At 33.2% G+C, this 25,186-nt stretch overlaps 3 protein-coding genes across 3 annotated transcripts; all 3 read left to right on the top strand.

Moving 5' to 3' along the window:
* The first annotated feature begins 228 nt into the window (after nt 1-228).
* On the top strand, nt 229-7,277 carry LOC114745204 (uncharacterized). Its single transcript, XM_028933353.1, has 8 exons — nt 229-859; nt 1,880-2,058; nt 2,170-2,898; nt 3,385-4,221; nt 4,664-4,772; nt 6,272-6,382; nt 6,533-6,646; nt 6,784-7,277. Exons 1-8 carry the CDS (start codon nt 229-231, stop codon nt 7,275-7,277), a joined length of 3,204 nt encoding a protein of 1,067 aa, XP_028789186.1.
* Nucleotides 7,278-16,733: 9,456 nt separating this feature from the next.
* Nucleotides 16,734-19,095, top strand: LOC114745203 (probable disease resistance protein At4g27220). Its single transcript, XM_028933352.1, has 2 exons — nt 16,734-18,980; nt 19,066-19,095. Exons 1-2 carry the CDS (start codon nt 16,734-16,736, stop codon nt 19,093-19,095), a joined length of 2,277 nt encoding a protein of 758 aa, XP_028789185.1.
* A 47-nt stretch (nt 19,096-19,142) lies between these two features.
* LOC114745202 (uncharacterized) lies at nt 19,143-24,788 on the top strand. Its single transcript, XM_028933351.1, has 7 exons — nt 19,143-19,163; nt 19,898-20,109; nt 20,242-20,949; nt 21,307-22,146; nt 22,275-22,676; nt 24,118-24,640; nt 24,754-24,788. The coding sequence occupies exons 2-7, from the start codon at nt 19,945-19,947 to the stop codon at nt 24,786-24,788; spliced, it is 2,673 nt and encodes an 890-aa protein (XP_028789184.1). The 5' UTR covers nt 19,143-19,163; nt 19,898-19,944.
* Nucleotides 24,789-25,186: the final 398 nt, after the last annotated feature.

Here is a 25,186-nt window from a genome sequence, read left to right as displayed (position 1 = left end):
AATTTTCATATAGATTTTAGGATATTTGCATTTTCCATTTAGAATTAAAATTTTGCATTTTAGTTTAGGTCCAATTTATTGCATTTTTTTTTTATCACCTGAATTTTTACCTAAAGAAACCCACAACTTGCTCCTTGGAAGTAATGACCTAGGTCGATCCTAAACTACAAATTAATTAGGACCTAGTTTAATTGAGTGCTTTAACGACAGAAGCATCATCAGGACATAATGTTTGACAAACTGGAAAGATACAAAATAGTGATAGGAGATTTCTGGGAATGGTCTGATAATTATGGGGCCTCCAAAATATTGAAGCTCAAGCTCGCTACTATCATTCATTTAGAGCATGGGGTTAAAGAACTCATTAAAGGAGTGGAGGATTTGTACTTGGATGAAGTAAATGGAATCTCCAATGTGCTTTACCATTTGAATGGAGAAGGATTTCCTTTGTTAAAGCATATTCACATACAAAATAATGGAGAAATTCAACACATCATCAACTCAATGGAGAGAAAACTAAGTCATGTTTTCTTCCCCAAGTTGGAGACATTAATACTTCAGAATCTAAATAAATTGGAGAAGATATGTCATGGCTCATTTACGAATAATTCGTTCGTAAAACTTAGATCCATCAAAGTCAAATGTTGTGGCCAGTTGGAGTATCTCCTGTCAATGTTGATGGTCAAAGCTCTTTGCCAACTTGATGAGATTGAAGTTTCAGATTGCAATTCTATGAAGAAGATTGTGTTTATGGAAAATTCCTTCTCAAACTCTGTAACTGTTGATGACGATATTGAGTTTTGTTCATTGCGATCCTTGACATTGCGATATCTGTCAGCCATTGAGGATTTCTACTCTGGTATGTTGACTTCTTCAACGAAAACCAAGCAAAGCTTGTTATCCTACCCTAATGTTCCGTCATCTTTTTTTAATGCAAAGGTATTTGTTTCATTCTTTTATAGTATTTTGCCCATGTTTGCATATATAAATTCTAAAATAATAAGATACTATTAGAAATACTAATGAAAGTGTAATCTATAATCTTTTATTGGCAAAAGAGTTGGATTAATACAATTTTTTGTCCCTCAAATTTGCCCTCATTTTTATTTTGGTCCTTTAAATTTCAAATCATAACATTGAGTTTGGTCTCTCAAACTTCTTTCTGTCTAAAACATTAGCCCCTCTAATTTAATAAAAACCTGGGCTATCTTTCCCCTTGAGGGAACAAAACCCATGATTTGAAACTCGAAGAATCAAAATTTTTACAAATTTGAAGGACTAAAGATTGTATTAATCTTTTTAAGTTTGACCATATATGTGCATGATGTTGCTTGATTAGTGGATCAATTAATGCTAACTAAAACATTATCTGCTGTACGATCGAAATTCTCAACATTTTCACGGTTCTCATATTACGTTTGTGTTTTTTAATCCTTATACCAATAAATGAAATGAAATTCAAAGTCACTTTGATCACATACGGTAAGTGTTAGATGAAAATGAATACATGGGGAATTGTAACGTGAAAATATGACAAATTTCGCATTTGATAAATTAGAACTTATTTTAATTTCGATACAATTTCAAATAAATATAATATATAATTTTTTTTAATCAACTAAACATTTTTAAGCATTAACTTATAATATGATCGTGGCATCAGCGGTTGGGCAAAATAAGATTAATAACAACATTATCACTTATTTCTAATTTTAATAATTCTAAATATTTTTATCATGCTTATACAATTCATTTGTTTGTTCATCTGCTACAATGAGAATAAGAATATTTTTTTTGACAGGTTAAGTTTTCTAATTTGGAGACACTAAAGTTGAGTTCCATCTACATAATATATGGCACGATGATCGCCTTTCTGCAGCCAATTCTTTTCACAAGTTGGCTAAACTGAGTGTTGAGAACTGTCGCAGCTTGAAGTGTTTATTCTCGGCTTCTATGGTTAGAAGTTTTCCAAACCTTAAGGAGCTTGAGATAGGAGAGTGTGAGATGATGGAGGAGATAATTGTTACAGAGGGGAGAAATGATGCGGCAATAGAAGAGGTTATAACTTATATGATTTGAGCAACTTATATCATATTCGAATCATTACATTTGCTCTTGTGTAGTTGCTATCGTTTATTATATATTTGGACTTATCGTATTGCCTCACAGGTTGGGCTTACAAAATTGGAGACTGTCGTAATAAGCAACATGGAAAGGTTAAAGAAAGTATGGCACTCCCAATTTGATGGGCTCAAGACTATGGAGGTGAATAATTGTGGGAAACTTGAGAATATTTTCCCATCTGATATGCACATAACATTTGAAAGAATGGAGACATTGAAGGTCAGTGATTGCTGTTCTGTTAAAGAGATATTCCAATTACCTGCCATTGAAGAGGACACAAGGAAGACACGGGTCACACAATTGAAGAAACTCCATCTACTTCACTTGCCCAAGTTGAAACAGATATGGAGTAAGGATCCCCAAGGAACCTTCCGCTTTCGTAATCTCCAAGATGTCCATGTTGAAGATTGTGAAACTTTAGAATATCTCTTCCCATTTTCAATAGCCATGGATCTTCATCAACTCGAACAACTCACAATGAACTTTTGTGGAATTGATGAAATCGTAGCAAAGAAAGAGGGACCCATGGAGGATGAAGCCATATTTCACTTTGATCGATTATACTGCTTGCAGATTTGGAACATGCGTCAACTTGACAGGTTTTATAGTGGAAGCCACAGTTTAATGTGCCCATCATTGAGAATTTTAGATGTCTTTAGATGTGCGCAATTGAAGCTATTGGGGAGGCAGAGTACAATTAACCAAAGAAAGAATGGTGATGACCAGAATTCGCATCTCTACTTTGCGCAACAACCTCTCTTTGTAATTGAAGAGGTATGGGTTATGAAATATTTATTCATCTTAAAAATATCATAAAATAGTTGTTTTCTTTTTAACTAGTCATATATTAATTTTTGTAAATGTATTCCATCGAAACGGATATTGCATTGCTTGAAGGTGAGGAAAACCCTGTGACATTTCATTTTCTATATGAAGCATTTTGTTTTTACACTACTGTAGGAAAATGTTTTAGTGTCGGTTAAAATTCACTTTTCACAGCGGTTTTGAGACGGATTTACTATCAATGTAATAAATTTGAAAATTCCACGTTGTTTACCAAACTGCCATGATAGATGACTTTTCACAACGATTATATTAACATTAATCGCAGTAGAAAGTCCTCAACACGTGATTTTGAGCATCAAAACGGTGTAGATTAATAAGACTTTTCTTGATTGCTATTTCTTATTGCTTTCTTTAGGTAAATAAACATTTCTTATTGTTATTATATGTAAGAATAAATGAAGTACGTTATTTCAGGTGATTCCTAAGTTGGAAGAGTGGACATTAAATAACAAGGACGCCAAATTGATGTTGATAGACCCACAGTGGAAGGACCACTATTTGAGTAAATTGAAGCGTCTTCGAATGTCCAATTTTGATGATAAACTAGCAGCAACTTTTCTTGACTCGATTGTACAAAAGGCACCAAACTTGAAAGATCTAATTATTGACCATAGTTCCTTAAGTGAGATATTTAGAGATGAAAGAGCTGCATATAAGGAAGGAGAGAACAAAATCAACACCCAACTTGAATTCTTATTGCTGTATAATCTACAATTGCAACATATATGCAGGGAAGGATGCAAAATCGACCCAATTCTTGAGGTTCTTGAAATTTTATGCGTTAAAAAATGCGCCAATTTGAAAACTTTGGTTCCTTCCTCCGTCACTTTTTCCCACTTGACATATTTGGAGATTATCGAGTGCAATGGACTGATCAACTTAATTTACTCATCGACTGCCACAAGTTTGGTCAATTTGCAAGGCATAACATTAAAAGAATGCAATTCACTTGAAGAAATAGTAACGCAGGGGATGAAAGAGGCAAGGGATGAAATTATATTCAGAAGTTTGAGAACTTTAGAATTGGAAAGCTTGCAGAGGCTCAATAGTTTTTCATCTAGTCACTACTTCTTCAGGTTCCTGTTGTTGGAGAGAGTTGTTGTGAGGCATTGTCCAAGGATGAAAACCTTCTGCGAAAGAGCAACAAGCACACCAATGCTGAGAAAGGTAATAATAAAAGAGGGGGAAGATGAAGAGTGGTTCTGGGAAGGTGACTTGAATAGAACAATAACAAAGATCTATGAGGATAAGGTATGCTTTTTTTCCCTTTGAAAAATGGTGTCAAACAGAGTATCGGTAGTAACAAGTAAAAGTCTGTTGTTTGACAACTCTTCAATGCCATTCTATTTAAACTAACATTGGAGCATCTTTACGTGCAGATTGCATTCCGTAACTTCGAAATTCCTTTCCGCCCCTGCTTTCTTTCGTATTTACAAAGCAGTGGCCAAATGTTGTTTTTAAAATTGTTGCTTTTTTTAACTCATGCATTTTAAATCACAGAAACTCACTTTCAAATACATAGTTAAAGTTTGCCGAGATAACATAGCAAACCACCTTTTTTTTTTTTTTGAATATATATATTTAAATATAAAACTAGCACTACTTCCGCGTGAGCTTTAATTTATATACAGCAAGTAAACATTAAAACTACAGGAATTTTGCAGTAACAGTAAACTTTGTTTGGCTGTCAAAGGCTGATCAAATTGTAGATACAACAGAACAAGAAATATCCGAGCTTCCAAGTTCATCTGATGATGACGAGCAAAAAGAGAAAGCCTCATCAACAGATCCTCAAGATGCAGGTATATTTTCATGTTCTCTTGTTTCACCAAATTTTGCAGAATGATCAGATGCCACTTCATTGTGGTAATATAATTAAATGGTCTGCTATAAACATTAATTATGATACCATACTGAACGAACAACTATATTTTTTCACATTTTTTCGTAGAATTGTTAGTATAACCTGGACAGCATGTAGACAAGTCAAAATAACCGTAGCAACACTTTTAACAATTATATTAATAATTAGGTTTTAAGTAACTGAACATCAAGTAGTTCATGAGATAAATAAAAATACTGTTCACTATTTCGTATTTGCTTTGCATAAAGTGAGATTTATTGAAGACATGGTTTCAAAACATCATCACTCTGCTTTGGCATGTTCCTTGACCTTTACAGATTGTTTGATACCACTGTCTTATTGCACTACTAATCATTGGCATAGTTATTATTTTGTTTATTTGGCAAAATGATTCTTCCTCACTATCTCGGGAAATGAAACTAACTGTAGAATAATCACTGACTTAAAAATTTTCATTGCTGAGAATTTGCTTAATCAGTCTTCACTATTATTTTTGCCTAGAACAGACGAAGTAATACATTCCTTTTTACATTTTTAGAGGAAAGGAAATTAAGTTTATTTTGCTAAAGTACCATGTCAAATATTTCAAATTCAATTTTATATTTTTATTTATTCATTCAATATTAAGACTCAACATATATTTGTATATTTTGATTTCAGAGATGAATGAGACTATTGAGCAATTCTTAATTCAAACAACTCAAGAAGCACAGAGCCCTACACAGGACGACATAGGTTTGCTAATTAATCTTGTTTTGGTGCACCTTTGACCTAACACCCTTGCTATGCTTACTTAGTTAACAATTATAACCTTCTATTCCGCTAACTAAAATTTGTCAAAAGAATCATTTGGTTCAAAAGCATTTCCTAGTGAGAAATTGTTCAAGCAATTCACAACTTCTGTAATCATGAGCAACAAAAAAACATAATAGTTTGATACTAAAAAAACACTCTTGTCTCAAAGTTTTTTAATATCTGTTTAGCCCCTCGAACTCAAGAAAGACATGACACCATTCAAATTGACCAAAACACAAAAAGCCTTGCCACAACACAAAACACAGGTTCTTATCTTGTGCTTTATTTATTTTTCTTGAAGTATTCATCATTGGATTAATTAACAATTCTATCATGGTTTTGATTAAATTCTACTAGAAAAATCACATGATCCGTCTACTGGGACTGAAGAGATGTGTCACACCATCAAGAAGCCTTCAATTTCAACTCCTGAAAATGTCCCAAGCTCTACCATGATTCCTAATAATGCAGGTATTACCACAGCACAAAACACAGGGGTATTCGCATGCATACATATATATTTATATATATATCCTATTTTATTTATATCATTGTTACTTTTTTTGGTATTATTCTTTAGATTAACCAACCATTCTATCATGGTGTTCATAAAAATATATATATAAAATACTTGTCTACTAGAAAAATCACATGATCCATCTAGTGGGACTGTAGAAATGTGTGACACAATCAAGAAGTCTTCAATTTCAACTTCTCAAATTGTCCCAAGCTCTACCATGATTCCCAGTGCAGGTATTACCACAGCACAAAACACAGGTGTATATGCATGCATACATATGTGTGTGTGTGTATCCTATTTTATTTATATCGTTGTTACTTTTTTTGGTATTATTCTTTAGATTAACCAACCATTCTATCATGGTGTTCATAAAAATCTACCAGATGGATCAGGTGATGCATGCATTGAGGCTCAAAAGATGTGCGATACTACCATGAAGCCTTCAAGTGATCCAACGACTCAGAATGTACCAAACTCTACCATGATTCCTGATGCAGGTACGGCATGGCTTTGTTTTGTAAGATCTAATCAATTTAATATAAATGGATAGAACAAGTGATGCATGCATTTTAGCTGGAGAATATCTTATTTTATTTTTCCCAAGAGTTGACTCATCCTATTTTCTGATTTCTAGCCCCAATAGATCCATCACCTGCAAAAGCTCTGGAACCTATGACTTCATCAATACTGGAATCGAATACTCATAGTGGTCACAAGTGGTTTAGTGACATTCCAAAACAAAACTTACCATATTTGGAGGCTGGGGTGAAACGTCATCCACAAGTGCTTGACTGGTTCGGTACAAAGCGGAGGAGAGTATTCGCTTCCTTATTCATCGAAGTCACTCGCATTCTGAGGACCACTCGGAGATGCGACTTAACAGAGGATGATCAAAGCTACATCAAAGAGTGTTGCACTGCCTTAGAAGCAATTGGTTTTGATGCTTCCTGGCTCAGTTATGTGCATGGCTGCATTGAGAGCCGTGGTGATGGAAATCAACTCATGAGAAAGCTTGAGGAGACCGAAGCCAAAGTTTCTGCTCTTAGAAATGAGTTAGCTTCTGCTGAGGCATGCTTGGTGTCATTGCGAGATGAGGCGAATAGGCTCCATAATTTTATTGAGTCATGAAGTTCACTCATAAACAATATTTGCTTCCTCTTTCTTAGTGTTGTTGCTTGACATTATCACTTTCAACACTAAATATATAATCTTGTATGCTGGTTTGTGGTTTGCGTAATGCACATTAATAGTAATCTGTCATTTGTATCTGATATAGTTGTTCTGTATATTAGGCATTGAAGGAATTAGGATTTCTATATTATTGTTCTGTATGTTATTAGTTTAAGTCTAAATTAAGAGAACATCTTTAGTATTTCTTACTTTTACTGTTCATTAACTAAAAATAATCAGGGCTGTATTCCAATTTAATTAGCTAGACAGAATATGCCTCATTAAACGAACTTGGATTTTGTACAGAATAGATATAGTTACAGACCAATAGCATCATGATAAAAGGATCAACCATTTATTTTGAATTTGATTATCTTTTTGAATGAAGTATAACGATTATGAGTTCATCTCTAACCTTGCTATGCCAGCACTGAGATTCGCTCTTTCAAATCCAGAAACACAAACAGGAATGCTTTGATAAAATCAACTATGGTTTCCAGGTCCTCTTGGAAACTTTTCATAAAACCAACATTGATGGGAAATTAAGAATGGTGTTCAACTGGAAGGAATGGAAATTAAAGATCAGAAACTTAACAGAGATTAAGATGATTTACAAGGATCAAAGAATAAAATTTTAGCCTGGAAAGGGCAAATGTTTGTTGCTGTATCTCTGAAAGGGTGAGAATCAGAACAGGATTAAATTAGGAAGTATACTTAAGTTTTGTACTTTTTTTCCATTTTGCGGATACAGAAACAGAGCAGCTTGAAAACAGAGGTCTTCTGTTCGAATTTTCCATGCTGACGGAGGGGCCACACAGAATGGTTAGCTTGGAAAGATTCTGTCAATACAATTTAAGTATCTCTATAAGTGTTATTTCAGCCTTAAGGTTTGCCTTATTTTACTGGTCTAACATGCTCACTTTATATGGTAATGTTACGTAAGAAATAAGTGAGTGTGTTTCACAAATCTGGTTGGGATCTACCTGTGGTGTGACAAAACTACAGATAAAACAGAGAGAGATGCTAGTCTTTATGTCCAAATCTGGCTTCGTATGCATTCTGGATCTTCGTGTGTATTTTATAATACCCACCGACATTACTTGGCTATATTGCTGTTATTCAAAAGTTTTCTGAATTGAATTCTTTAATCGAAAATAACTTGTGGACAAGCAAAACCACAAAAAGGATAACCAAAAATACGATAAAAAAAAATTAATTTGTTCACTTATGCATTAATGTTTGTACGTCTGAAAATAATTTTAAAATGGGAAAAATTTAATAAATACGAAGAGATAAAATTGCTAGCGTTTGCGTTGTTATGCAAGTACTTTGAAGGTGTTTTATACACTTGTCTAATTCAGAGTTCACCGCAACATTATGTAAGCACCTCATGCTTAATCATTGCAATGCCAATCATTCAGTCAGTCCACTCCACAACCCAACCTGCTTTATCACTGTTATTATTATTATCATTATTTAATTGCCATCATTATGTAAGCCCGTTTCTGCCACTCACGCAATATTTTAATGCCATAATTTTGCTCTTTTCAGATTTTTGGGGTCATTTCAGTAATTTAATTTGTCACCTTTCTTTATGTCCAGATCCATGGGATATTGCCCCTGTCGGTTGTTCGAAAAGTGTCCAGCTCATTAATCACTAACTTGGGTACATGAAATATAATAATGTCTTCATTATTAATTTTAGTGTCAAAAAATTAAAGCTTGGTTACCGTTAATTCAAAATCTTTTTATTAAATGTAAAGAAATTAATTTAGTATATGAAAAATATTTTCTGTATGTAATAATGAATGAGGGGATTAAAGAGGATTTGATATCTTTTAATTAAAGGTGAGGTTCAATCAAAACTTGTGGATTTAAGAAATCAAAGTTAAAAGGACTACTCTTGATCAAGCTTGCTAATGCTTCAATGTAACTTAATAATACTGAAATTACACAATCATATAAAAAATGTTTTAACTTATATTACTCATGTAAAGTTATATATATTTAAAAATATAATTTTGAAATATAATTTAACTTTTCAAAAATAATTGCAACTTCATTTTTTATTATACTCCTCCGGTCCTAAATGTAAGACCCTTATACTAGTGTATATAAGGGTCTTACATTTAGGACGGGAGGAGTAGTAGTATATGATTTCGAGTTCTGACTTTTTTTTGGCGGAAAAAATAAATCTAAAGTTGTTTTGAAGCGTCCTCATTTTATTGGAGTTTCAGTAAAATGGACTTTTAATATGAAAAAAAGGATAGCTTTGCTTATTATTTTTATTTCATTTCTTGTCATCTTTTGGTCAACCAAGTTGTTGTTTTAATTAAAAAATTCAAGCACTAAAAGCATTACTTTAGGATATGCTTTGTTTAACCGGGAAAAAAAAGGTGGACCCCCCCCCCCCCCCCAAAAATTTGTAAAGGATAGAGATCTTTGTAGTGCAAAGCCAAGTGGTGTCTTTCCATTCTATTGTTTTTTTCAATTTTTCAAGGCAAAAAATCAACGTACATATTATAGCTTAATATCTACACATTTTTCTAATTTCTTTTTTCATTTTCTTCCTTCCTTCTTTCCTTCTTTTTTTTTTTAGCTTTTCCTGTGCACAATATTAAAAAGAAATAACCACTATGAGTAGATTTTGTAGCGAAATTTTCTTTCATCATATAATTAAGAGCAGAAAGAAATTAAAAATATATAAAATAAATTATATAAGTACAAAATATTTATTTATTTCACTTAATATGTTTAAAGATTTACAACTATTTAATTATAAAATACGCACTTATCATGTAGAAAAATGTTTTCGATTAGCCACATGTGGCTAGCTCAATGATAAGAGTTTAACATAAGTAAAGTCAAAAGCTCAAACCTTCCTAATTTAATTAAAAAATATATATTTCGGTTATTGGACCCGACAGCATTTTAGTTGCCAACATTACTATTAATCAAAGTGTATGTTTTGAAATTAAAAAAAAGAAAAAGAACTTCAACAAAGCTGAAAAGCTAATGGATATGATTTTTTTAAGGATTAATATTTAAAAATATTGAAATTAAATTATTCCAGAATAATATCAAGGATTAGCTGGTAATTAAAGTATTAAATTTTCAAAGACCCCAAAACCACATTTTCTTTTGTGGTTGATTATTTCTAAGTTCCTTCTCTTAATTTCTTCTCTTAATTATGAAGTTATAGTGTCATTTACTTAGCAGCATGTATAATAATTGTTCATACATCAATTGAATTAATTGGAGCGAGCTACGAATAATAAAAATGCCTCTAACTTTGGAAATAGTCTTGCTCTGTTACTAAATTGTTGAGTATTATAATAATAATAATAATAATAATAATAATTAAGAGTTGATTAAGCAGATGTGCTCACTGTAAAAATGCGGGTCTTTGTCTTATATGGGTAGTTAAGCTTTGCTCTTTCCTTTCTACGTTCTTCTCATCCTAAATTCAAAAATATAATTTAAAAATGGCAAAATAATACTCATCTAATCTTATTTATAAGGTAGATAAAGAAGATATTTTTTAGTCCTATTTATAGGACAATAAGAGAATTTTTTTGTGTGGATATATAATTTTACCTTTTATTTATTATTGTATTGATTTTGTTTATACTAGTATATGGTATAATATATACTCCCTCTGTCCCATATTATAAGCAACAACTACCATCTTTATATTGTCCTAAAATATAAGCAGCCTTTAACTATTGTCTTAAATTTTTATAACAAATTTCCTATTTTATCCCTAATAAATAATTCTCCCATTCTCTCTCTTTCATAATATAAGCAACAACTACCGTTCTCTCCCTTTCATAATTCTCCCATCATAAATGAGGGTATTTTGGAGAGAAAATTTTCAATTTTTACATATTTATTATTTTTAACTAATTTTAACTACCACTTTGATTTATGTAATCTAGCATAAGGTTGTTTATAATATGGGACGGGAGGAGTATTAAATAGAGATAAAGCTGAAAAGTTATTAGATTTTAAATAAGAGTTAATTAAATTTAAGGTTTTTCTTAATTTGTATGAATCATGTTGGAAGTGACTTATAAATAGGATTGTAGAAACACATGTTTGGAGAATTAATTGCTTAGAATAACATTGCCAAAATGACAATGAAAAATCCTATGAGACCATTTATTATGCTTAAGGACTTGAAAGTATTTAAATCCAAACAAAAGATTATGGTTCTTACTTCTTAGTTGAAACTAAAGTTATATTATGCATTGACGAAAATGCCCTATACTAGAGATCTTGTTGGCAGCTTGTTATTCCGTTGCTGGCAGCCAAACAGTCACTGGAGACCCGTCAAACGGAAAGATTACTTTTTTTAAGATTATAAATTTATTTTTTTCTGAAAATTATTTTCTTTTACAGAATGATTTTGTTAAGACCACTCAAGGTGTCTATTTAATTTGCATATGCATAATATTACTGCTGAAAAACACTCATCTCATTCTACAGTTTTCAAAAAGGGTTAAGGCATACTTTATTCTTTTAATTTTATATATGGTTTCAGTTTGGTTGCTTGACTTTAAAAAATATATTTTTAGTCCTTTAATTTTAAAATTATTAATCTCAAACAATAATTTTTTTTGTAATAAGCATGGTTATTTTAAAAATGAAACTTGATATATTAGTATTTAAGAATATTTTATCAACATTCAAGATCCTAATATTATCATTTTTTTAATTAATAGTTTTAGAGTTAAAGAATAAAAAATATACTTTTTATAATTAAGGGGCCAAATCAAATCCTTATGTAAAATGAAAAGACTAAAAATATGCTTATTGGGTTAATGTAAAAAATTTGCCCCCAAAAGTTTTGATTGAGGAGAAGGAGACACTCATAAGTTTTTTTTTTAAATTGCTATTTATAGTGAACACCACTATTTTAATTGTTAACTTAAATTTTTTTTTTTAACAGTAAGGGGTACCCAGTGCTCCTGAGTGAAAGCTTCGAGGATAAATTTACACATTAATTCTTACTTTTTTAAGATTATAAATTTATTCTGAAAAACATTAATCTCACTTTAAAGTAATTCAAAATGGTTTAAGCATACTTTCAGTCATTTAACTTTATATATAGTTTCAATTGGATCACTTAACTTTAAATAGTATATTTTTAATTATTTAATCCTGAAATCATTAGTCTTAAATAATATTTTTTGTAACAATTATGATTTTTGTTTCTGAAAATTAAACTCAATATGTTAGCTTTTAAGAATGTTTTCTCAATATTATTTTTTTATTAACAGTTTTAAGGTTAAAATTATGATTCGGCCTTTTCAAAATTTTCCTTTAAAGTTGTTTTCAAATTGTTGAAATCTCCATAAAATTAAAGGTTACGGTCCTTAGCAATGAATAAAAATGTCCTTTGCCGATTGGTTGCTGAGGACCTGCCTCCTAACTTTACGGTCACCGGAGACCCACTTGTAGAAGGGTCACTTTTTTTCCCTCACGTCGTTAAACTTTTATTTCCAAGAAATATTTAGTCCAAATTACTGGGGGAAAAAAAATAATACATGAGATGCCTATTGAATTGCGTAACTCCGCTGCTAGAGAAAATATTACTCTCATTTGAAAACTTAATCTATTCCCGGCTTCAATTACATGGTCACTCGTTAGTAATTAAAAGTAAGACTATTGAAAAGATATAAATTGTTTGCTAAATTTGGGTGACCGCATGTTCACAAGGTAAGTGCATGAGTTATAATAAACATGATAAGAAAATTGTCATTCTTATTACGAATATTTGGATGGGTTCTGTTAGTTGAAAATGTAAAGCAAGCAATTTATCATGGCCGAGTAATTGGAAGCTATAAATACGAGTATGTTAAATACATAAATGATATTGAAAATATATTTTTATTTATTTATTTAATAATGATATTAAAAAATTGACAAGCAACTTATTAACGAATTCCTTGTTCTTTTATTAATGAGGGTTTAAAAGTTTTAATAAATGCATTAAAGAAATAGTGTTTACTTCTTAGTAGGGTTAAAATATAGGGAATATTTTCAAACATGGATTTTAGTATTCAGACAACATTTATATCAAATCAATTTTCTTATAAATGTTATAGCAACTTTCCAATCATGCATGATCATATGTTTTTTTTTTTTTCTAACATGAAAAGAAAGTAAGTGAGGAAGAAATATATACCAGCGACGGAGATGAATGTTGTTGGTGTTTGTTAGAAGAGGCAGTCATTGCAGTTTGAAATGAAAGGGACATCGCGGACGAGGCGGGGGAGGAAGATTTGCTCATGCATGTATTCCGCCTTCTGCCCTTCTTCCCCAGTCCATAATGAGAGTACCTTCGAAAAGAGAGAGTAAAAACTCAAAAGTGGATAACAAAAAAAGAAAAAAAAAGAGCCTATTTTAAAATGGGAGCGAGAGAATCATGAAATTAAACCTTAGAAAAGGGAGGAAATTTCAGAATTTAAAACTGAAGACATCAAGCCCAACACGAGCTGGCATTGGACTAGAGCTGATAGAGGAGCTGCACTGTTCACAACACAGTGAATAAAAGAGGTAGCGGCCAATAAAATCGGCTTTATGAACAGTAACATGATTTTTATTTGTTAATCATCGAAGCAGCAGAGAGACTGATGGTCCTCGTCACGGGAACGTTGGCTGCTACACGTGGCCTCTTCCTGATTTGAAGTCACGACATCACCTCCGTAGAAAAGCTAAGAAAATGGCTGGCCACGTTTGGCGGTGGGTTGGTTGATGATTGATGTCGTGATCGTGCCATCCTCCCATTGATGGGCGTTGCGACTTGTGAGAACTGGAAGACGATCTGTACTCTTTTTCTTCAACAGCGTGGGCCCTTCATGTACAGTCATTTTAACCACTGCAATGCGGATAGGCAGGTGGCGTGCTCGGTTTGGAGACAGACGGGAGCGTGTAAGATAGTAAAGTTGTGTGGACAGACTGTGAATGGAATGGTAAGGTTGACGACGACTCTGAAGTCTGAAGAGTCTTTGGGTGAGTCCATAAAGAACTTGCCGTGGCTATGGTTTAAAGTTATCGTCTTTCTTTATCTTCTTCTTGTGGCTCTTCGTATTCCTCAGCTTACAACTCTCTCTTCTTCAAGCTGCACACCATTCAATCCTCACTCTCTGTGTTTGTTCACTTCCTTCTTGTCGGTACTCCCATCAAGCTTACTTCGCTGGTTCTTCTTCTTCGTCTTCTTGGTGATCGCATTTTCATTGTCTCCGATTCCTCTCAAACTCTTCATCGTTCCATTTTCTTTGGCAGTTCCCTTCAACTTGCTGACCAGATCAATTCAAATCAAGCTTCTCATTTCCTAAAATATTTCCTGTCTTTATGTTTACTATGCTTGTTTCCTTGTTCTCAATTTTCTGATCGACTTTGTTTTGGTTATTTCCAGACATAAGTTGCCTTTCAAAAAAAAAATGTTATTCTTCTTTTGCATTAAGTCTGTTGCGTTTTGGTAAATTTAAAAACAAAAAACAAAGTTTGTTGCGTTCTTGTCAACCATATATCTTTTTTTTTTTTTTTAAGTTCTTTCCATTTTTTACTGCTTATCTTTTCAAAATAAACTCGTTCAAAAGAAAACAAAATGGTGGTGTGTTCGTTTTAAATCTCTTTAGCTGTCACTCTTCTTTTGCGTTGATCAAGTAGGTTACTTTCTTGTCAATCTTGCCAAGTTAAAAAGGAAAAAAAACAAAAAAAAAATCTTTTTTTACTAGATTTTCAATCCCTAGATGTGAACTAAATTTTAAGAAAAGAAAAAAAAATGGTTTGAGGACTTCTTTTCTCTCTACTATTCTTCTGCATACACTGCTGCTTTTGTTGTGGGCGGAAAAAGTCCAAGAAGAAGAAGTGTATAGTTTACAACAAATTTTGGTGGCATCTTCATCTGTGCTTTACTAGGGACGCAAGAAAGTGGTGCTGATCATAAAGTAATACAGGTAAAATCTTTTTCTTTGATGGTTACATTTAGATATTTTGGACCTGAATTTTTATGAACAATAATATGTTTCTTTTTTACTTCTTTTCTCTTTCTGGTTTATGCAGAACTCCACTTATTTTCTATCTACAAGCTAGTTTTTAAACCTCCTAACCCCACAAAAAAAGGGGTTTGTGTTTAATTTTTCGTGTACATATCTCTCTCGTACATTTTCTTCTGCATCAACTGGTGGCTTTCAATCATAAAAATATTTTAAAATTAGGGGAAAAAGTTTTTTAAGAAAATTCTTTTGCCGTCAATCTTGCCAAAAAAAAAGTCTTTTTTTTTTTCTTGAAAGGTTTTGTACCGCCTGCACAAGTCTTTAGATCTGAACTAATTTTTTTTTCAAAAAAAGATGGTTTAAATATTCCTCCTCTTGCTACTATTCTTCTGCGTATACCGTTACTTTTGTTGAGAACAATCATATATGAAAATCTAAGTGTGCACTTTAGAAGTTTCGGATATATAACCAGGTTTTTTTCTTTTTTTTTTCTTTTTTTAACAAGCGATTTTCGTTATTTTCACTAATTTTATTTTCAATTTGTTCACGATAAGTAGGCACAAGGTTGATTTTTTATGGCAAAAAAAAGTTGATTTTTTTGGGGCAAAAATTCATTAATGCGCTAATTAATCTGTTTTTTTTTTGGGATTATCTCATAATTTTTTATCTGTTACATTGAAGGGAAGTTTTTTATGCTGACAATTTTTACTAACTTATTATGCTTCTTCACTTTAACCGTTTAAAATTTTTCTGCAACGATGAAAGATATTTTAATTTAAAAGTTCATTCAAACACAAAAAATAATCTTAATCTTAATTATGTATAATATAAAAAACATAGTAGTAGAAAAGAAAATTTTAGAATGCATTTTCGGTTTGGTGAGACAATACATGTATATTATTAGTAATTATAATTTTAAAATTTTAAAAAGTTATGATATCTTACACATTGTATGAATGTGGTGCCAACTTTTCTCTTATCAGCTGTTCTTTATATTATCAGTTGATCTTATATTTGAGTTGTTATGCAGCCAAATCGGGAAACAAGAATGGATATTGTCACGACCATTGCTGGAAAATTTTTAGAACCGATAGTAGACTACACCGTGGCACCCATTGGAAGGCAATTGGGTTATTTGATTTTCTACGAAGGCAATTTCAAGAATCTGAAGGATCAAGTTGACGAGCTGAAGAGAGAGAAGGAAACTCTAAGTAATGAAGTGGAGGCAGAAAGAAGAAATGGACGCCAAATTTATGATGCTGCACAAAACTGGCTGAACAGAGTGGATGAAATCATAGAAGTGGCAGAGAAACTTGGTGATGATCCTCGTCATAGGAAAGCTGGTTGCTGCATGGGACCTTTCCCTGATTTGAAGTCACGGCACCAACTCAGTAGAAAAGCAAAGAAAATGGCTATAACTGTTGCTGAAGTAAAGCAAAAGAAAGGTGGCATTTATCCACTTGCATTCTTGCCTGCTCTAGAGGGAGTAGGCTTCACTTCTGCTACAAGCAGTGAAAAACTTGGGTCAAGAAAGAAAATGAAGGAGGAAATTATATTGGCCCTAAGAGACCCAAACTTAAGGCGGATTGGGGTCTATGGGCTTGGCGGAGTGGGGAAAACCACTCTAGTTGAAGAAATTGCTAAACAGGTTGAAGATGACAAGTTGTTTGATCGAGTTGTTGTGGCTAATATATCCCCAGCTCCAGATCTTGAAAGAATTCAACGTGAAATAGCAGATCTTTTGGGTCTTCGCTTTGAGGAGATGAGCATACCTGGAAAAGCATTACGCCTCGAGCAGAGGATTGAAAATGAGAAGAGTATCCTGCTCATATTAGATGATATTTGGGATGTACTTGAATTTAAAAAGCTTGGAATCCCTTCGAATGATCATGAGGGTTGCAAGTTATTATTCACTTCTAGAAATCTAGAGATATTACAAAAATTGGAGACTCAGAAAGATTTCAAGATGGATGTTTTAAATGAAGAAGAAGCTTGGAACTTGTTTGAAGAAATGGTGGGCAATGTTGTTAAAGATGTTCATTTGCGTGACGTGGCAATCGAAATAGCCCGAAAATGTGGGGGCTTGATTGTTCTTCTTGTGACAGTGGCGAGAGCATTAAAAAATAAAGATAGTATTGATTCTTGGAAAGATGCCTTAAACCAGTTAATGGTTGTTGATAAGGAAGGAATGACTGAGAAAATTTATTCAACTTTGGAGTTCAGTTACAATCATCTAGAGGGTGATGATGTGAAGGCACTTTTCTTGCTTTGTGGATTAGTAGGTCCCCAAATTCATGTTGAATTCTTGTTGAAGTGTGCTATAGGTTTAGGCATATTCAAGCAAACTTATTCTCCAAAACATGCAAGACTTAAACTTCATAGCTTAATTACTTCCTTAAAGGCATCTTGTCTGTTGCTCGACAACTCAAATGACAGAGTGAAAATGCATGACATTGTACATGAAGTAGCAGTCTCAATTGCTTCAAGAGATCAACATGTTTTCAAAATTGGAAGGGGTGATGAGTTAAAGAAATGGCCATCGGAGGAATTCCTTCAAAGATGCACTCAAATCATCTTGGGCTGCTGTGACATTTCTATGCTTCCTGAAAGGTTACAATGTCCTCATATTAAACTTTTTTGTTTGTCTAATAAGAATAAATCTTTAACTGTCCCAGAATCTTTCTTTGAGGGAATGAAAAGCCTTAAAGTGCTAGCTTTGACTTTCGTACACTTACCTTCATTGCCCCAATCTTTTCATTGTCTTAGTGACCTTCAAACACTTTGTTTGGATCTATGTGTTTTGGGAGACATAACCAATATTAAAGCTTTAAAGAATTTGCAAACTCTCAGCTTTTATGGATCTTCAATGATAGCGTTGCCTCTTGAGCTAGGGCAATTAACTCATCTTAGAATGTTGGATTTGACCAATTCTGGAATTGAAATCTTCCCTTCTAACATTATATCAAAATTGACCAAATTAGAGGAGTTGTATTTGGGCAATACCTCCGTCAAGTGGGACCAAGAAGATTCAAATGAGGAAATTAAAACTGCTTCCCTTATTGAACTTAGGCATTTGACAAACTTGACTGCTCTAGAAATTCAAATCAAAGGGGCTTGGGTTCTACTAAGGGATCTAATGTTTGACAAACTGGAAAGATACAAAATAGTGATAGGAGATATCTGGGAATGGTCTAATAATTATGGGGCATCCAAAATATTGAAGGTCAAGCTTGATACTGTCATTCATCTGGAGCATGGGATTAAAGAACTAATCAAAGGAGTAGAGGATTTGTCCTTGGATGAAGTGAATGGAATCTCCAATGTGCTTTACAATTTGCATGGAGAAGGATTTCCTTTGTTAAAGCACCTTCACATCCAAAATAATGGGGAAATTCAACACATCATCAACTCAATGGAGAGAAAACTAATTAGTCATGTTTTCTTTCCAAAATTGGAAACCTTAGTACTCCAAAATCTCAATAAATTGGAGAAGATATGTCATGGCTCGTTTACGAATAATTCATTTGCACAACTTAGATCCATCAAAGTAAAATGTTGTGGTCAGTTGAAGTATATTTTCTCAGTGTTGATGGTCAAAGCTCTTTGCCAACTTGTTGAGATTGAAGTTTCAGAATGCAGTTCTATGAAAAAGATTGTATTTGGAGAAAATTCTTTCCCAAACTCTGATGACAATATTGAGTTCTGTTCTTTGAGGTCCTTGATCCTACGATATTTGCCAGGGATTGAGGATTTTTATTCTGGTTTGCTGACGTCTTCAACAACCAAGCGGACTTTGTCACTTCAAACTAACGTTCCATCATCTTTTTTCAGTGCGAAGGTAATTGTTTTATTCTTATATTGTATTTTCTCCACTGAGTACATACATTTTTAAAATAATAAGATAATATTACAAATAATAATGAAAATGTAATTGGGAAAATGATTTTTAAGTTTGACCATATATGTGCACGATGTTGTTCGACTACGGGATCGATCAGTTCTAACTAAAACATTATCCGCTGTATGATCAAAATTTTCAACATTTTCAGTATTTTTGCGAACAACATTTTCACCGTTCTCATTATTATTATTATTTTGGTGTTTTTTCATACTTTTACCATGGTCAAATTACTAATAAATGATATGAAATTGAAAACCGTTGGCAATTAAAAAGAAATGAAATTCAAAACCACTTTGATCATGGTTGTAAGTGTTAAACGAAAACGAATAAATGGTGCATTATAATATGAAACGATTGATAACTTTTGCAGCTGCTAATTTATAATTTAATCATTTAATTTTCATAGAATGACTCATGAGATATGATATATAAATTTTCAAGCAACAAACATTTTTAAGCACTGGCTTATTATGCGAGCATGACATCAGATTTTGGGCCAAATAAGATTAATAACATCATCATTATTTAGTTAATTTGATTAATTCTCGATATTGTCGTCATGATCATACAATTCATTCATTTATTCATTTGCCACAATAAGAATAAAATATTGTTTCTACAGGTGAAGTTTTCTAATTTGGAGACTCTAGAGTTGAGTTCAATCCATGTAGAAAATATTTGGCAGGATGATCGCCTTTCTGTAGCCAATTGTTTTCACATGTTGGCTAAGCTGAGTGTGGAGGAGTGTAGTGCCTTGAAGTATTTATTCTCTTCTTCTATGGTTGGATGTTTTCCAAATCTTAAGGACCTTCAAATAAGAGAGTGTGAGATGATGGAGGAGATAATTGGTACGGAGGGGAGAAATAGTGCTGCAATTGAAGAGGTTATAACTTATACGATTTCAGCATTTTATATCATATTTAATTAAGTGCTAAGTCATTTAAACGTCAAATATTTGCTCTTGTGTAGCTGCCATCGTTTATTATATGGACTTACGAGTTGCGCATGATCACAGGTTGGGTTTCCAAAATTGGAGACTGTCATAATAAGCAACATGAAAAGGTTAAGGAAAGTATGGTACTCCCAATTTGATGGGTTGAAGACTATGGAGGTCAACAATTGTGAGAAACTTGAACATATTTTCCCATCGGATATGCGCACAACATTTGGAAGAATGGAGACAGTGAAGGTCAGTGATTGTGGTTCAGTGAAAGAGATATTCAAATTACCAAACAAAGAAATCATTAGTGAAGAGGCTACACAATTGAAGAACCTGCATCTGCTTCGCTTGCCCAAGTTGAAACAAATATGGAGTAAGGACCCCCAGGGAAATTTCTGCTTTCACAATCTCCAATATGTCGATGTTAAAGAATGTGAAAACTTAGACTATCTCTTCCCACTTTCAGTCGCCCTGGATCTTCATCAACTCGAAAAACTCACAATGAGTTCTTGTGGAATGAATGAAGTTGTAGCAAAGGAAGAGGAAATAGCCACATTTCACTTTGATCGGTTAAACTCCTTGAAGATTTGGCACATGCATCGACTTGATAGGTTTTATAGTGGAAGTCACGATCTAACGTGCCCATCATTGAGAATGTTATGGGTCTTCAACTGTCCAAAATTGAGGTTATTAGGGAGACAGAGTACAAGAAACCATAGCAAGAGTGGTGATGACCGAAATCCGCGTCCCTCTATGCAAGATCCTCTCTTCTTGATTGAAGAGGTATGGTCATCAGATGTTTATTCATCTCAGAAATATATATCTAACTTGTTATAAAGTAGTAGCTTTTCCTTTCAACTAGTTCGTATGTCAACTTTCTAATATATTTCTTATGGAAAATATATATCGTATGGTTTGAAGGTAAGCAAAAACTATATTAATGTGTTTAAGAAGATAATTAAATGAAAAAAGGAAAAATGCATGGACTTTTACGTGAAGCTTTTTGCTTTTCAGTGACATGCCCAAATGTGCCTCTTTGGTCATGGGTAAATATTTCTTATTGTATTCTTTTGGTGAGTAAACGTCTCGTATTGTTATTATATGTAGGAGAAAATAATGAAGCTGTATGTTATGTTTCAGGTGATTCCGAAGTTGGAACAATGGGAAGTAAATAACAAGGAGGCCATAATGATGTTGGAAGACCCACAATGGAAGGACCGTTATTTTAGTAAATTGAAGAATCTTCGAATGTCTTATTTTGACAACAAAACAGCAGCAACTTTTCTGGACTCAGTTGCGCAAAAGGCACCAAACTTGAAAACTCTAGTTGTCCAACATGGTTCCTTGAAAGAGATATTCCAACACAAAAGAGTTGCATATGAGGAAGGCAAGAATGAAATCAAGACCCAGCTTGAAGTTTTAACTCTGTATAATCTACAATTGGAACACATATGTAGAGAAAGATGCAAGATCGACCCAATTCTTGAGGTTCTTGAAGTTTTAAATGTGACAGAATGTGCCAATTTGAAAACTTTGGTTCCTTCCTCCGTCACTTTTTCCCACCTGACATATTTGCAGATTCAAAAGTGTAATGGATTGATAAGCTTAATTTACTCATCAACTGCAGCGAGTTTGGTCAATCTTCAACACATGAAATTAAAAGAATGCAATTCACTTGAAGAAATAATGACGCAGGAGATGAATGAGACAAGAGATGAAATCGTATTTAGAAATTTGAGAACTATAGCATTGGAAAGCTTGCCAAGGCTCAATAGTTTCTCATCTAGCAGTCAATGCTTCTTCAGGTTCCCATTGTTGAAGAAAGTTGTTGTGAGGCAATGTCCAAGGATGAAAACCTTCTGTGAAAGAGCAACAAGCACGCCAATGCTCAGAAAGGTAATAACAAAAGAGGGGAAAGACGAAGAATGGTGGTGGGAAAGTGACTTGAACAGAACAATAAAAATGGTCCATGGGAATAAGGTATGTTTTTTTCCCTTTAAAAATTCGTGTCTAACAGAGTATTGATAATAACAAGTACAGGTCTGTTGTTTAACAGCTCTTCATTGCCATTCTATTGTAACTAACATTGGAAATTTCTTTGCGTGCAGATTGCATTCCGTGATATGGAGCATCTTGATTTATCCTTGTATCCTGAGCTAAAAGACTCTTGGAGCAGTCCCATTGAGAATAAAATATTCTGTAATTTGAAATCTTTGGCAGTCGAACATTGTGACTTTTTATCAGATGTTCTTATTCCTTCAAATATGCTGCGAACCTTGGGGAACTTGGAAGAAATTCACGTAAAAGACTGTGATTCACTAGAAGTTGTGCTTGAATTTGATGCAGCAAAAGAAGAGGCAATGTCAGAAAAAGAGGCGAGTCATCTGCGAAAAATCTGCCTATCTAATCTGCCTAAACTCCAATACATATGGAAACCAAGTCTCGAAGGGAAAAGGGACGAGGATGCAGTTCAAGTCCCATGTCAACAGCCTCTGTCTTTTCTTGCTAAGGTATGCTTTAGTTTCTTTCATAAAGTAAGATAGAGATGCTATTGTCTTACTCTTCTTTTGTTTCTTATGTTATCAAAAGGTGCAAGATATTCTGTTTGTTCTTGAAAACATATCTCAACTATAAATTCTTGAAAGTTTAGCTTTTCTGTTTAGTTTGGATGATTATAACCAAAGCGTGTAATTATAGCTAATGTAAAAACAAGACTGGATTGTTATTCACCAACAGTAAAGCAATCTCTGTATGAGAAAAAATGTGGCCAAGTAGCAAACTATATAATACATCTAAACAAGTTTTTAAACTCAAAAAAAGAGGATAAGGCTAAATTCCACCATCAGCAACAAGCATCTTCGATTGTACAGGTGTGCAACTTGCTTCTAAGTTCTCTCTCTCACACGCTTGTATAGAGCTGTGGAAATGTACTTAAATAATTTTGTACACATAAAAGTAGAAAAAATCCAAGGAACAATTTTATTTATTCAGTCACATTTTTCTCTGCCAATTAAATTATGTTTAAGAAGTCAATAAGCTCTAGAGAATAATCTTGTAGAGTCCTTTGCATTCATAGCCTAGTTTAGAAGCCATGATGCCCATTGCGTAGCCTTGCTCTTCTAACACTTGTGCTTCACAACATGATTTATGAACGCTATGCATATAGCCTTGTGTTTTTTGTTTTATGCAGCATTGGAGTGCTGGGAAATATATATTTATAAAATGATTTTAATACCTATGAGATATTTGGTGGAAAAAAGTAAAATCATTATTCAAATGTTTTATGAGACATATAAATTATATATTTCTTTGAATTAAATACCTTATATATAAATTATAATATTTTGAAATTTTAAACAACCGCTAAACGAAGGTTCATAAATCATGTTGTCATGTTTGCTATCGGTGAGAAGACACGAGGCAAAATGAAGATGAGCTGGTTGTGTATTTTGCTTTTTCTAATGCAAGAGTCTTTTAGTAGCCTAAATATTATTGGTTTTTAGAATATTTAAAAAAAACTTCAAAAAATATTTAAAAAATTAGAGGAGTAAATCCAACAAAATGAAGTGAAATTAAAATTACTAATTGAGACAGAAAAAAATGTAATTGCGTATGTTATTACAGTCAATCAATCAAACAATTTCTATTATAAAAACATGGCAAATATGCATGTTTCCCAGATAACAACTACGATTTTCTTCATTAACACGGAGGCATGAACGCCGGAATTAATCACTGACCAAATCTGTATGCCTTCAATTTTTGAAAACTGGTCGAAGTACGTGGCGTGGGCTTGGTTATGCATTTGTTTTTATCTCAAATTGTGCCAGAAACAGAGTTTACTTGTTATTTTGCCAGAAACAGAGTTTACTCAAATTATGCATTTGTTTTTGTCAAACTTATCCCAAGTATAGTTTATAACTGACAGTACAACTATTGAGTTGATCGCAGGTCCTTCTACCCAAACTGGAAACAATCATAATAGAAGACTTGCAAAACTTGGAAACAATATGGCACCCTGTCCTAATTCCGAATTCCATGGGTAGCTTTGAGACGTTGAAAGTGAAAAAGTGTCAGAAAATTCAGCATATATTTCCAATATACATGAACGGAGTATTTGCAACTCCACAGACATTGAAGGTTAAAGACTGCAACTCAGTGCAGGAAATTTTCCAGTTGGGTGCCAAGGAAATGTGCAGTGGAGGTGACACAACACGGCTCAAGAATATAACCCTGCTTCGATTGCCAAAGCTGAAACAAATTTGGAGCACAGATCGTCAATCTAGTCTTCACTTTAATAGTCTGCAAGTTGTGCGTGTTGAAGATTGTGGAGATTTAGATTACCTTTTTCCATTCTCCATAGCAAAGCACCTACCTCAACTTGAAGCAATTACAATAAAGAGTGCTGAAAAGATGAAGGAAATTGTTTCCAAGAGAGAAGAACCCTTGGATAATCTCATCAAATTTGAGTTTAGTCAGCTAACCTCAATGGTGCTTCGGGATTTACAAGATTTGCAAAGATTTTGTGCTGGAAATCATAGCTTATCTTGTTCATCATTGAAAGAATTAGATGTCTACAATTGTCAGAAATTGAAGCTGTTCAAGCCAAAAGATACAAGTAACCAAGGAAGACTTTCTGATGACAATCTCTATATCTCAATGCAACAGCCTCTCTTCACACTTGAAGAGGTAATGCTCGTATTTTTTAAAAAATAACTAATTAATCTTTTTATGTGTGTGTTTGTTTGTTTGTTTGTGAAGGGTGTGCCCAAGCATAATTGGGCTCTAGGAGAGGTCGTTAAATAGACTTAGGTCTATATTACTCATTAATATCTCTATTTTTTTTTCAGTTTTTGCAGTTGCAAAATCATTTATAAAATTTTTATCATGGGTGAGTAGTTTTTTTTTTTTTGGCCAAGTTAAGTAATTCTAACATATTACTTTCAATGACAGCATTGCAAATCCATGCAATATATCTTGTAAAATGGCATTTTAATTTGCGAAAACTTGTCAGCAGCAA

This window comes from Neltuma alba, unplaced genomic scaffold (assembly GCF_004799145.2).
Source record: "Neltuma alba isolate B1F8T4 unplaced genomic scaffold, ASM479914v2 tig00004558_pilon, whole genome shotgun sequence".
Classification (NCBI taxonomy): domain Eukaryota; kingdom Viridiplantae; phylum Streptophyta; class Magnoliopsida; order Fabales; family Fabaceae; genus Neltuma; species Neltuma alba.
Note: the sequence above shows the minus strand (reverse complement) of the source record. Positions and strands in the feature narration are given on the sequence as shown.